This window comes from Barbus barbus (assembly GCF_936440315.1).
Source record: "Barbus barbus genome assembly, chromosome: 2".
NCBI classification, from domain to species: Eukaryota; Metazoa; Chordata; class Actinopteri; order Cypriniformes; family Cyprinidae; genus Barbus; species Barbus barbus.
This window is the reverse complement of record NC_136730.1, coordinates 8,981,154-8,996,623: the sequence shown is the minus strand read 5'-3', so window position 1 is coordinate 8,996,623 and position 15,470 is coordinate 8,981,154. Positions and strand designations below refer to the sequence as shown.

Genomic DNA, 15,470 nt, shown 5'->3' with positions numbered 1-15,470 from the left:
ATACCATAGTAAAAACCACTTAGAGCATCTTAGCAACTGCAAAGCAGTGCCCTGGCACTATACAACACCCTGGCATCATAGAAAGGATTTTTTGCACAGAAAAGCTCTACTGACATTGTCCTTAAAATGTAGTGTTAGTTTTTATGTTTACAGTCAATGATATATACAGTGCTACAATTGTGTGTTTCAGTAAGACCTCCAGCAGCCTGATGTCCGCTCCTAACTCTATTGCTGATTCCAGCCTGGGGCCCTCTCCTGTCCCAACTGCTGGTCTAGTGTGTGGCATTCTGGTTTTTCTCATTCTCATTGCTGTGGTGTTCATCTTTGAAAGGCGTCGCAAGCTCAGGTAAACATATTGTATATGAAAATGCAAATGTTTATGCATTTGCATGCTTGTCCAACATAAATAAGTCTTGGTCCTTCAAAATCTCTGGAATAATGGTCAGTGCATAAAATTTTCATTTACATTTTTATAATATTTTAGCATGGCAATAGTTTTTTTTCTGTTTAGGGCAAGTGAATCTGTATTGCATAAAATATATTGTTAGCTGATTTGTGTGTATGTGTTCAGCGGAGGTCAAGAAACAGAGCTCATATCCAGATCTGATGTAACTCCATATCGACGTCCTCAAGAACAAGTATACACTGCTCAACCGGAGATAGTCAACAGTGAGTCTACTTCTATTTTCACCATGTTAACATTTTCAGTCCAATTGTGAGTTTATATCTCAGAGTTCATGCTTTTCTTCTCAGAAGTTTTTTTTTTTTTTGCTCGGAATTGCTAGAAAATAAGATTGTGAGATATTCAGAAAAGCCTTATTGTGAGATCACCATTTTAATCATTTTGTCATGTTGTGGAAACAGGCTTTATCCTATGTCATATAGAAGTATAAATAGAAACAATTCTATTCACAAAAATAGATTTTAACATTCATTAAGAGTAGACTATAAAACCATAAAATGAATGTGGATAGAGAAGCTCATAAAGAGTTTGAGATCTCTGTCCAGTTCTGTATACACAGTTAAAATGATGATTTTCATTCAGCTTGCAGGATGAGCAGCTGTGATCAGAGTGCTGAATGTAGGCCTTGTCCTCCCAGAAGTACAACACTTGGAGAGGAAGTGTCTCAGCGTGACTATGGATATGAACTGCATACTGGACCGAGCTCAGCTAGAATCCACAAGTACGTTTAACTGAGAAGTCATTTTTGGATTCCTGTCATCTATACATTCAAATTTCCGACAACTCTGACGCATACCAAGTGTGTTACCGACAATCATAATACTCAATAAAAGCATTCAAATAGAGTCAAAATGCATATGCTTATTTAAAAAAGTGGTTTAGAAAAGGGGAGACCTTTAGAAAAACGTACATTTTGAAATTTGATTTCCCACTGTTATTCAAATAGTTGAAATGTAATAATCTCTACCCACTTTTTATTCAATAAGAATATAAAAGCAAAAAGAAAAAAAAAAAAGTGTTGAATGTGAATATATTAATTTATAATTTGGTGAGAATTATTCTGACTTCTCATAGAAGGCTTTGGCAAGTCTGAAGACATTTTGAAATATTTTAGTTATTTTTTTAATTTTTGGTTGCTTGAAAAGTAACTTATTGGTTATGTATAACTTAGACATTATTCCCTTCTTTCTGTGTCAGGATCAGTTGAGATGTTGGAAGGGATGAGTAATAGGCTGCTGTGTGATCTTAGAGACGTGATGGTGGAGCGTACGAAGCTGACAATGGGCCAAAAGCTTGGGAAAGGTATAAACAAACTCTCACCCTGATCTTTTTTTTCTGGGTCTTGCAAATTTGTCTGCACAGATCTAAAAATATACTTTTGAAAAGGTTGAAATGCAACCAATATTATTTATCGGAGAGTCCTATGTAAAAAAAAATGTTTCTTGAGCAGCAAATCAGCATATTAGAATGATTTCTGAAGGATCATGTGACACTGAAGACTGGAGTAATGATGCTGAAAATGGAATAAATCACATACATAACATATATAAAATAAAAATGTTTTAAAAAATATAATTTAAAAACAATATAGCATATTAAATATATTCCATAAAATTAAAACATACATTCAAATAGAATAAAAAAATAAAAATAAAAAAAAAATGTTTTATTGGTAGTGTACACTTTCCCTTTTTTTTTTACTTTTTTATAATAAATGGGAACTTTTATATAGATGTATATAAACATGCATTTGTGTATTTTTCTTCGATTATTTAATTATATTTTAGTATTTCATTTTTAATATTTTAACCTAATCTTAATTGGTAAATGTAATGCATATGCTACCCATATAGAAAATAAAATGAAGTGAAAATGTAATAACTGTTTTAACCCCAAAATCAAATCAAAATTTGTTTATGTTTACAAAACACAATTAAGTTGGTCAGTGAAAACATTGGAAATCTTTTCTTTGTACGTTTGTCAATTAAATAAAGGTTAAAGAGAATCAACAAATCACAGATTCTTTTTTTTATTGCATTTTACAAAACATCCCAACTTTTTTTTTTGCAACTGGGGTTGTATTATATAATATATATATAATTTATTTAAGGAATCATTTGATTGAAAACAGTATTTTGATTGTCATTTTGCATTCTGCAAATGGATTCTTATACTGGAATTCCTCCATCTTCGGGAGAATTTGGGGCCGTCTACGAGGGCATATTTTCCCCTCAAAAAGGACAAGATATCAGAGTGGCAGAGAGAACCTTGAAAGGTATATAGTGTATATAATGCAGAGAGCAAGTAACAGTAAAATATGAGATTCTGATAAGTTAAAAAGTAATATATGATCTCAGTTTAGAATTAAGTACAAGCTTGAGACAATGCAATTTACACAATTAATTAAATCAGCCTCTTTCTTGCTGTCATGTCAGTAAACATTCCTGTCAAATCAGGTGCAGTCCACAGTAAAGAAGATCTGGAGTCCTTCCTCAAGAAGGCAGAAATTATGAAGCATTTTGATCATGTGAATGTAGTTAAATTGCTTGGTATGTCTCTCCTGAATTAAATGATTATTTCATGTTTGAAATCTAGGCTAAAATGTATAATTTATGTCTAGTTGGAGTGGAATATTTTGGATAACCTGATTTAAAAGGGCACAGACGTTTCCATGGCAACTGGTCATCTGTGGCCTGGATTGGCCCATCCAAGGGCAAAGTGTGAACTTCCACAAGTTCCTCTGGTGATGCCTGTAGCTGCACATTAACAGTGGGATACGCTTGACTTTTACCTCCTGCTTGTCTTTGACCTACAGAGTTATGGTTGGGTGGGGGGATGGGAGGGGGGGCTGTTCCATTGTAAGAATTAAATGGATCATAGCAACCAGTGTTTTAGATTTAGCGACTTCCCCACCCCTTTTGAGACTTTTTTCAAAAGTTTCACTTCTTGGACAAATCTTATCTAAGTTCTCATCTTGCCCACTGATCTCTATTCATCTTTACATAGATCAGTGAATTTGGCATTATGATGTCATCTAGTGACATTTAGCTACCAGTTTTAGCTACTTTCAATTGAAAGTGTTGGCAACTGTAATTGTAATAATGTAATTGGCATCTGTCCAATACTATGATGTTCAGCAGCCAGTCAAGGTCATGCAGTATGTCGTCATTGCTTTAAAGGAGCAGTGCAGCTAAAATAGAAATAATTGATAGATTGATTGATTGTATACCCTATAGCTAATTATTCATTATACAGCCTATTACATATGCATGAAGACCCTTCAAATGCTCCTGTTGTGTTTTATGGGGGAAAAATAATCACACGGTTTCCAGTATAAAGGGGATAGGTAAATAATGACTGTGTTAATTATTTTAAATATAATTAAATTGAACATCATGGATTTTCTCTAGAGATGAATGCTACTGACAGATAAGGTTATGACAGAGGTCCGGAGTCCTCCATCCATGTACCGCTTCCGCAAAGCGACCAGCTACGGTGATGTTCCCATGGTCAGTCTCACACCTGCTTTTGGACTTCTCCTTCTTTTTACTGTTATTTTATATAAACACCACCCTCACACCACCCCTCACAATGTAGAGCGCTTTGAGTGCTTAGAAAAGCAGAAAAGCGCTATATAAATGTAATGAATTATTATTATTATAAAGGGTTAGCGGTAAAACATAACCGCATATCTGACTATATACATTCCGTCGTCTAAACTGGTCTCTTCTCTCCAGTTCTTCTGCGTTTCATGATTGACATTGCTGCAGGAATGGAGTATCTTAGCCTTCAGGGTTTCTTACACAGAGACCTGGCAGCCCGCAATTGCATGTGAGTCCACAGGAGGGCAACAAAAAGCACATTACGCAATAATTGTCCTGTTAATACTTGCATTGTTTTGAGAAGAAGCCATGCCTAATGATGAACAAAATGGTTTTTCCCATACTTACCCAGTGCTGGACTTTCACAGGTTGGGGGATGATCTGCATGTCTGTGTGGCTGACTTTGGCCTGTCTAAGAACATCTGTTCCAGTAACTACTATAGGCAGAAGAATATGGCTGTTAGCATGCCTGTAAGGTGGATGGCTATAGAGTCTGTCTGACTTCTTATACACCACCAAGAGTGATGTGGCCAGTCCTATTTATGCTTGTAATGCAGTATTAATACAGTGCTTTGTTTTAAAATTGATCACTGTTTTTTGTGTCTAATGTAGAAATGAGTGAAATAGGTTCTTTGTGTCATATTACAAACTGAACAAATGGTGAAACCTGCCAATCAGAAGGAAAAACATTTTTTTCCCCCCATATAGAACACTATAGATCCCAATTCTCATAACTTTACTGAAAATTTAATAATAATAAAAACAGAATAAATTATTATTATTAATTGCAGTGTTTTTCAGTGAAGGAATAGTTAGCTCAAAAATGAAAACCAATGGATGCTCTGCATTGAATGGGTGCCGTCAGAATGAGAGTCCAAACAGCTAATAAATCATTACAATAATCCACAAGTAATCGACACCACTCCAATCCTATAAATAAATCCTATACTATACAATCCTATACTCCAATACATATTTTTTGTTTTTGTCTGTGGGAAAAATATGACCTGGATTAGTTTTTAATGAGATTTACCCACCAATAAACTCTAATATATATATATTATATATACAAGGGGACAATGACAGTAAATTGTAAGCACATTTTTCATCAAAACATCTCAAAAAGTAGCACTAAACAAAAAAAAATATTATTTATGGACAATTCTGTTTATCAGGAATCTGTGACTAAGCCTTTATCAAAAACTGTCTATTGCAAGACTAATGAAATCAGTCCTAGTAGCAAAAGTTTAGGTATGTTTTAAGAATCCTCATGAATCATGGTGGTAATGTGCATATGCACCTGGATTATAAATCATTGGATATAATAATGTTTTGGGCATGTTTAGAAGCATAAATCACAAGAGTGGTTTTTAAACTGCAGATCTGGAAGATGATTCAGTCTAGTGCTTTTTGTGTTCTCTCTTTTCTGCTCTCCTTCTCCATTTTCCTTTGACTCTTCCTCTGTCTGGTATGAGCTTATGTTGGCACAGAGATCCCTCTCAGAGGCCAGGATTTGGAGAGCTGGGCCAGAACCTCAAAGCACTTCTGTCTGAGCTTCCACCCCTGGAGGCCAGCAATGTGGCCCACTACATCAACCTGGGTCTGGAGGAGGAAGACCTGCTGTGCATTATAATTTAATATGAGAATGTAATCCACACTATGCATTTATTAATACATATTTTAAGTTTTATGATGAGATTTTGGTTTCACAAACGACATAAAAGTACACATTACTAGAAATACATGAGAGAATTCATATTTATCAAAGCATTTAATACATATTTCTCAAAACATATTTTTATTTTTCTACTTTATTCTACACTGTAGCCTATATATATATATATATATATTGAAATTAGTAATATGAGATATATTTTTAATACTCTTATTATTTAATACACTTATTACAATTATATATACACACACACACACACACATTTCACTATCCTTGTGGGGACTCTCATAGGTGTAATGGTTTTTCTACTGTACAGACCGTATATTCTATTGTTTGCATTTTTAGATTTTCAAAAAACTTAATTCTGTGTGATTTATAAGCTTGTTTACCTCAGTTTAGGTCCCTCCGTGACACAAGTCCCCATGAGTCTGTGTGTATTCAGGTTTAAGCCCCCACCGGTATATAAACACACACACACACTTTTTGTTTGTGTGTGTTTTATTGTACATCAGTTTTGCATGTAGCATCTTGCCTTTCTAATATCTAAGTCCAATAAAATATGGATATGTGTGTGAGTATTTGATTGTCATGTTGTCATGACTCATGTCATATGATTCTCATGCTCCTATTACTATTATGACATGGGGAAAATTATGGTAGGTTTAAAAAATATAAATTAGAATAACACACACGTTCGTTTTTGTGAAAAGTGGGGACATCCCATAGGTGTAATGGTTTTTATACTGTACAAACTGTATGTGCTATTACCCTACACCTAAACTTAGCCCTCACAGGAGACTGCATTCTGCTTTCCCCCAAAAAACCTCACTCTGTATGATTTATAAGCGTCTTGAAAAGTGGGGACATGGGGTAATGTCCCCACTTTTAAGAAAAGTCACCTTCACCTTGTTATACCTGTCATACCTGTTTCAATATACAAACGTATGTCCTCATTTGTCACAAAAACGCGCGCACACACACACACATATATATGTATATGTAACATAATTACATGTAATAGACTACATATATATATATATATTTATGATTGTTTAATTATATATATCCCCCTGACTATCAGAAAAAAAGTTAACAATTTTTTCATGTCATTACTGTGTTTAGAGCATAAGAAAAAAGTAAAAGATTTTTTTTTTTAAATTAGGACTTAAATTAACACCAGGACTCAGTTTTAAAATAATAATAATAATAATAAAGACATGAATAAACACGAAAAAGCAAAAACAAATGTAAATTTTAAAATCACCAATAATTTTTTTAACTGAATAAAAATGATTCTCAACTATGTTAAGAAAGATATAACAATGATATTCCATTTTGCTTTATGCAATATGTGTGTAAAATGTCAATAAACCAGTTTTCCCTTTATATATATATATATATATATATATATATATATATATATATAATATATATATATATATACATTGTAAGTTTCTAAGTTGACTTGATGAGTCGAATATCTGGAATCTCTGGGTTGTTTCTATCAGGTCAGTCCGTAATGCCACGTCATCTGATGTCACTGCCGCACCTGCGCAGCCATCTTGTACTTCGAGCGAGGGGCAGATCGGAAGGAAGGAAGAAAAGCAGAACAAAATAACAGCGTTTTGCGTTATATGGTCAGTAATGTCCATCAAGTGACTGAATCCAACGAGAAGACAGTGTCGCGGTGTGATCGGAGGGGCTAAATCAGTGCCTCTGGATTCCAGACCTAACGTTACAAGTCATCCTCTTCATCATTATCGCCTCTGCTCGCAGACAAACGAGTCCGATCTCCTGCTGAACCCGACGACAACGACACAAACACACCATGAATCCAGAATAGTGAGTATTTGACGGCGGATGTCGTTGTTTGTGTAGTCGCGAAGCGTCAGTGTGAGTTAGCTTTGTCTAGCCTCAACGGCTAACAGCGCCCGGAACTAACGGACAATTCAAAGAATATTTGCTCCCTCAGACGACTTCTTACTCTAACGAGCAGTATTATCGCTATTGTACGTTTAAAGTGTATAATTATTGTACCTTTAAAGTGTATAACGGTCGTTAGTTAGTGTTTATAGCACCTAATTTTAGCATTTGCCGTTTTGGTTGGTTTTCGTAGCGACGGAGTGACATCATTAGTTTACTGACACCAGGCTGAATCCGGATGTCAAAAACAACAACAACAACAAAATCCAGCTGTCAAAATGAATCTTGCACATGAGCGCATATGCCCTTTAAATGCACGCGCACGGTGTCATGTGGTTTTTATTAGGCCTGTGAAGTGAAAGTCAGTTTTACATCTGGAAGAGCTTCGTATTTATTGTGTTTTCTCAGTAGCAAGCGGTCAGCTTACAAGTCTGCATACATTCAGACGTCATGAATATTGCATGAATGTCCATCAGCTATATTACAAGTGCAGCTGTTTCACTGGCAACAATGAACACAAACATGTTTCAAACGCTCCCCTGTTTGCCATTGGTCAGTTAAACAGGTAGTCCCACCCCAAACTCGTGCCATTGAGCCAATGTTGATATGCCAGTCCAGGTCAGGATGCTCAAACAAACATATTTCACTTCCTTTCTGTGTTGTAAATGGCGAAGTTGTACAGCATTGGCCATTGACCGACCCACTTATATCCAATTTATGGTGTTTTTTTTATTGCAGAAAGTGTTTGACTGAAATGTACTCGTTAAAACATAGAACTGGGGTGTATTCCAGAAAGCAGGTTATGTGACATACCCGGGTAAGTTTGAGGATAAGCAAGCGGATAAACTCGGCTTTCGGTTCCAAAATCGGAGGTCACTTTCGGGGTATGTAAGTAACCATAGTAACTTGCTTTCTGAAGATAACCTGCTCCAGAGCAGTTTATGTTCAGGGTTAGTTCACTTCAACGCTATCAGAGCACGCGTGACATATATTAGATTATATAATATAACCTATAAGGCTATATATATATATATATAAGCGCTAATAAATAAGGTAATATATTATTCTAATATGGTTATTTTATTTATTTTATTGGCATATATAACAGTTATTTGTATAAATTATAAAACACTATGACAAGGCAATGTTTAATTTATTTTATTATATATACTTATTACATTTTATATTTACGCTTTTTCTTAGAGTCCGTTTCCATAGTGACTCGTCGATTCGTTGCTCTGTTGAGAATGTCTTGAGTCTTAACCAGGAACATACTCTGAGTTGAATGAACTTACTCCTGGACGCGTTTTTGGAACCACATACCTCGAGTAAGCAAGGTTTGGGGTTAATCAACCCAAAGTTCAGGGTTTAGCTGTAGGTAAGTTAACCGTGCTTTCTGGAATACACCCCTGAGCACTGGAATGCTTTACTTGTTTGAGATTGCGCTTTTTCTTCTTGTTTGTGGGTATAACACCTCTTGTTTTTCTCTTGCCACATGCAAGGACTCTGTGTATCATTAGCATTCTGAGAGTTATGATTGCTTCACAACTGTTGTGTGATGCAACATTTCTCAGCCTGTTAGTGCTTGAATTTAGAAACCAGAATAGGTCCCTAGTTGCGACAGTCATCGCTGGAATCAGATTGGCTCAGCTGAATGTGGCAGGGGATACTTTGTTTATGCTGATTTTGTTTTGAACCTACTTCACCATCAATGTGAACCAGATTCCTCGCTGTTGGTTTTTGAAAATGGCAGTTGATTTTACAACTTGTTTCCAAACCAGTTAACATTTTAACAATACTGATGCCACTTTTTTATTATATCAGTTTAACCTATGAAAACCAAATGTGATGTGCTGTATGATTAGTTCAAGACTATAATGTAGTGTCATCGATGTATTAACATAACAGGACAAACACCATTCCTACAAGTCAATATGCACACTACTCTTTACAGGCCAAGCATCTTTGCTGTTGGTCTTACTGTGTACAAAGATAGACACAGTTCACATGAGCCAAACTACTTCAGACCACATGATTTACAATATGCTACCTGTTAGCTCTGCCGTACTGCATGCTTATCTTCACTAATGTAACTATTGTAGCAGGGTTGTCATTGTTAATGAAAACTAAGACCCTGTTTCACAGACAGGGCTTAGACTAAACCAGGATTAGGCCATAGTTCAATTAGGACATTTAAGTAATTTTTATAAATGTGCTTAGAAAAAAACATAACCGGGACCTGTTTCATAAAACAAGTTTACCAAATATGACAGGTTTATTTCAGTTAGCTTGACTTATTGTCAATTGATTCGGGTTCCAAATAAGTCAGACTAACTGAAATAAGCCTGGCTTGTTTGGTAAACTTGTTTTATGAAACCGCCCCCTGGGGTGCATCTTGAGACAAAACAAAGGCACAAGATCAGTCAGTGCAAGTTTATTTCAGTTGAAACATCTAAGACTTATAGTCAAAGAACCTATAGTCTATAAGAATTTTAGCCTAGGACTAGGCTTAAGCCTTGTCTGTGAAACAGGTAAAAGTATTAAAAAAAAGTTTTTGTTAATTGAAATGAAGCTTGGATAAAGTAAATAAATATTAGATGAAAGACTTAAAAAATGTAAACAAAAACTAGACATGAAAATAAGTTGAAGTGAATAGACCTAATAATAATAAATACTGCAGTAGTATATCAATAATACTAACATAACGCTGTATGGAATAATAAAATAAAACTTGCGGTTTTATACTATTTTAATAAACTATTTGACTTGTAAGATACAAAGTTTGAATTTATATTCAAAACTGAAATATAATCATGTTTTTATTTTAATGTATTGCTGTTGTGTTTTGTTTTAGTAAAAAAAGTCATGACAGAATTATGAAAAGAAACTAAAATGAAAATGGAAAATATTACAAATAAAGGTAATTTAAAATATTAGTATATAAATAATACTAAATTGACACTGTATGGAGTGATACATCTTTAGGTCTTAGTGTTATAGTAACCCATTTGACTTGAAAATGTCGTAAGATATAAAGTTTAAATTGATCTTCAAAATGGTGTATTTAATGTATTTTTCTTAATTTTAGTGACTACCTGTTCAAACTGCTCCTCATCGGTGATTCTGGAGTCGGGAAGTCGTGTCTGCTGTTGAGATTTGCTGTGAGTACAGGCACAGATGGGTTGTTTTGTCAGCTTTTGCTGCCAAACGTTCATTAAAAATCAACTGAAAACATGCAGTCTGCAAATGATATAGAATTGACTGAATGTCTTTTGTAGATGATGTAGTATATCCACAAATGTAAATATTTTTCATTCTCTTTTCTGTTTGTCTTTGCTCCTGCAGGATGACACGTACACTGAGAGCTACATCAGCACCATAGGCGTGGACTTCAAGATCCGCACCATTGAACTTGATGGCAAAACCATTAAGCTACAGATTGTAAGTCTATACATCCTCTCTCATAACACTCCTTTTTCACATGTTCTATGATAGCATGCCAGTCGCTTGTATGCGCGCCAGTACATGATGATGGCGACCTGCTTTCTTGGGTCAGTAGATGAATCTAGTAACTCATTACATTGTACGTGTGAAAATGGGGACAGACCTTTATTAGAAACATGCATAGTTTGACATTACTTAAAGTTCTCTTCTTTCTTTCTCATAGTGGGACACCGCAGGGCAAGAAAGATTTCGAACCATCACCTCCAGTTACTATCGAGGGGCTCATGGTATCATTGTGGTTTATGATGTCACGGATCAGGTAAGACGTCATCAGAAATTTTCCTCTTGTTTGGCCTTAATTTAACGAGGCACGATTTGCAGCTGAATTGATAATGAATTGTTATCAGTAAGTCTCACAGACGTTTAGCACGTTTTCCTGTAGTTGTGATGCTATGTAGACTTAGTTTAAGTGCATTGATAATAACACCAGTGTTATTTTAGTATTGTTATTAAAATGCATATTAATATTTTGAATTAGCATTTGTTTTTATGTTTTCAGCTTTCATTTTAATGTTTTTTTTTCTTAGGTCCTTTTTGTCTTTTTTGTATTTCTATTTAGCTTTATTTTTTATTTCAATTTTAGTTTCAGTAAGTACTTATTAAACTGAAGTTAAAATTAGTTAATTGCCAAGGCAACATTTCAAATGTTCATTTACATATTCCCATATAATATTTATATTTATTTCAGCTTTTACTGAAAATGATTTTAATAGTTTTGGTTTATAATAACAATGCTGGATAAAACTGCTTCATTTATCACATGAAAGGTTGAAATTAAGAGTTGTTTTCTCTTCCCTGCTTTCTCTAAAGGAATCATACAACAATGTGAAACAGTGGCTACAGGAAATAGACCGCTACGCAAGCGAGAACGTTAACAAGCTGCTGGTGGGGAACAAATGTGACCTTACCACCAAGAAAGTAGTGGACTACACAACAGCCAAGGTATTGATGTGTTAAAGTAGACACATCTAATCTGTATTAGTCTCTGTTCCCTTTTTTTAATCAAAACTAGTGGACTTTTCAAGCCCAATTGCTTCCCATTTTTGTGACATTGGTAGCATAATAATGTACTTGCCCCTACTAATACTGCTGCTCATGCTAAGGGTTAGAGATTTGAATAAACCTCAACTCAATGTTTAACCAGCCTTGCACAATTTGTTTTCTGGACATGAATGATACATCAGCTTGTTCTATTTCACTTTGATTTAGCCTTGCATTGCAAGAGACCGGAATATTACTTGGGTTTGAGCTCACTTTGACTGTAGCCATTTACAACACTAGTCATATTAGTCAAATTTCATCAAAATTTCATAGGCAAAAGAGGTCCTTTGTTAATAATTTTGTGATGCATGAAGCACAAAATCACTTTCAAAGTGACAGTTTTCTGTTGGTCAGTACAGTGAATTTACTTGAAAATCTTGAATCCAATGCAAAATCTTTCTCCCTCACGCAAAATTCCTGTTTGCATGGATAACTGGATTTCACCTGCAAAAATTCACAGAAAAATTCAACTGTAATTGTGATCATAGCTTTATGATGTGAAATTTTGAACAGGCATAAAGCACTTAAATTTTTTCAGAACAAAAAAATGGGACAAAAATCTATATTAATGTGTAATTGTGCAAGAAAATTACCCATTACAGTTACTGTAATGTAATGTCTTCAAATCAGTTGATAAAACTTTGACACTTATTATACATGAGTGCCAAGCACAAGGTTGGGCAAAATTTAAAAAGTCCCTCACTCTGATTTCTTTTTACCTTAAAGGAATTTTCTGACTCTTTAGCAATCCCCTTCCTTGAGACTAGCGCTAAGAATGCCACGAATGTGGAGCAGGCCTTCATGACTATGGCTGCTGAGATCAAGAAGCGTATGGGCCCTGGAGCAACAACCGGAGGAGACAAGCCCAACCTGAAGATCGAGAGCACTCCTGTGCGGCAGTCTGGCGGTGGCTGCTGTTGAAGAGCCTGAGCGTGTACACATACATACACACAACCATCCCTTTCCCTCTCAAATGCATTTTCTCACACACACCAAAAAAAACAAAGCATTCTCACGGGAGGAACCACTGCATTAAGAGCCAATGTCTAACAGCCTTACGGCTTCATTTATGACACCATAGTCTTTTTGTTTTTATTCTCCTTAGCCTTTCCTTTTGTGTAAGACACCTCACCCATTTTTCCTCCCTGTGCACATTAATAACCCTACCCATATCCATAACCCCGCCCTCTGTACTTAACTTCCAGGATGTAGCTTTAGTACAGTCATATGTCCATGTATAGAAACGAATGAGAGCTGATTTAGGGGCGATTCTCAAATCTTCCTTTTAAACAACTAGCAAGGTTGCATTAACCCATCTCTCTAGTTTTTCTAATTCTCTCACATCGTCACTTGAATGAGGTTTTGTGGGCGAAAGCATGGCTTCTGAGGCTGAATCGACAGGAAGTCAACTGCATACAAAGTCGGCAATATTCTATACTTGTTCTCATGCTACTAGTATATTATTGTTATTATGGTGATTTTTAAGACTGATTTGTGTTTTTTTTTTCTTTTCAGTAGGTTTTTGTTTTTCTAATGAAGGCTTGTACAAAGGCTTACTGCTGTCATTGATATAGTCTGGACAGGGAAGAGGCGGATAGGGATGCTTTTTGTTCGTAATCTGGATTTTGGGGGTCTAGGCTTTAGGCTGGTCGATAAAAGCTACTGTTCCCTCTATTACCTCAATGACCACTTTTGAGTGTTCGGCCATCGCAGGTTCAAAATGAATGCACGAACACCATCTTGACACGTCAAGGTTGTATCTTCCTGTGGTCAGCAATTTTGTGGCTTTGGTTTGAAACCTCAGATCTATAGTTTGGTGTCGTTTTACCATCTTATTGAGCCAGACTTCCAATCCATAGTCATCGCTGCTGCCAAAAACGACCCATCATGCATTGTGTGTGCGCTTTGTATTTATTTACATATGGTAAATATATTTACATATTTGTGAAGGGCCTTAATTTCGCCACCGATGAAAGCCTGGTAGTTCCATGGATCCGGTTCAGTGTGCTGTGTGTTTGTATGGGAATATTGTGTATTACATCTAGGAATATTGGGATTGACTGGTCCAGCGCAGGAGACCGGATATGACCTCCCATGTCCTTTAATGAGAAATATTCGTCCACTTATAATCTACCTACAGATGGACCTTTAAAGGTCTAGACGGTCATTTAGATGTTGCCTTCAGTGATTCAAGAGGTTTATATGGAACCTGCACTCTTCTCCACATGGTTACAAGTCAATCTTATCAGCGTTTTCAAACAACAAAACTTCAAATGATTGGTCTGATGACCGTGTTTTTGACCTGGCTGTTTTATGTTCAACGTGGATCTAGAAAACTTAGTTTGTGAACTTCATTAGTATTAGTGCATCACTTGATCTTAACTAGTCGCACCATCGTGATATTAGATCACTTTCGCTCACTGAGCCAGTGTAATCTAGTTGTTACACCACTAACATCTGATGCTAACGTAAACGCACATTCTTGTCACTAATATTGTGTGCTGGATTTACTTGTGCTATATTGTAAGTGAACTGGTAGCGTCGGGATGGAGGGAGCAGTAGCAGGGATATGGGGATATGTGTGCAATGGCTGGGAAGGAGGGACGGGCAAGGGGCAACTGCGTTTGGGAACATTCCTTTGATTTGATTTTAAAACCGGTCCGTCGTGGATCCCGCGTTACGTCTGTGTGAAAATCAAGTCTCATTTAAACCTGCACTCATTCACACACTAAACAAGTGCTTTTTTGGGATGCATTCAGAAGGGTCATTGTTTTCTCAGAACATCTGCTGTCTTTTGATCTATGAATTTTGTGGTAATGTGTGGGGTTATCGGAAAGATGAAGGGTATGGGGTGGGGGGTGGTTACTTATGAATGCAATGGAGCGTTTTTCTGCTTTTCGTCTTTTTACTTTTTATCCATGTCATTTGCACATCTCATTTTTTGAATGAAGACACGGCGATGGTAAAATGGCAAGCACCTCTTTAGTAGTTTTCCCTGTCTAATATACACGCTCTTTCTCTATCCCTCTTTGCTTGCTCACCCCGGTGCTGTTTCATAGCTGGGTTTGATCTTGTTTTCTCTTCTCTGTACATATTATAAATATATATAATAAAATGATCAACATGAGACTTAAAGATGACTTTTCCTGCTTGCATTTCTGTTGTGTCGAGTGAAATATTGTGTGGGCGGTGAGGTAAGTATCACTTCCTGTGTTGAATTGCATAAAACCTGTCAGGAACATGTCTGTGGCAATTACAAAAT

The 15,470-nt window shown here is 35.9% G+C and overlaps 1 protein-coding gene and 1 pseudogene across 2 annotated transcripts; both read left to right on the top strand.

Moving 5' to 3' along the window:
- The first annotated feature begins 1,138 nt into the window (after positions 1-1,138).
- Positions 1,139-5,703, top strand: LOC306877072 (tyrosine-protein kinase receptor UFO-like; annotated as a pseudogene). Its single transcript has 6 exons — positions 1,139-1,184; positions 1,661-1,765; positions 2,920-3,012; positions 4,201-4,294; positions 4,434-4,632; positions 5,541-5,703. The product of its transcript is annotated as a tyrosine-protein kinase receptor UFO-like (transcript).
- Positions 5,704-7,246: 1,543 nt separating this feature from the next.
- On the top strand, positions 7,247-15,343 carry LOC306883936 (ras-related protein Rab-1B-like). Its single transcript, XM_079439472.1, has 6 exons — positions 7,247-7,582; positions 10,752-10,824; positions 11,009-11,104; positions 11,331-11,426; positions 11,978-12,109; positions 12,935-15,343. The coding sequence occupies exons 1-6, from the start codon at positions 7,569-7,571 to the stop codon at positions 13,127-13,129; spliced, it is 606 nt and encodes a 201-aa protein (XP_079295598.1). The 5' UTR covers positions 7,247-7,568; the 3' UTR covers positions 13,130-15,343.
- Positions 15,344-15,470: the final 127 nt, after the last annotated feature.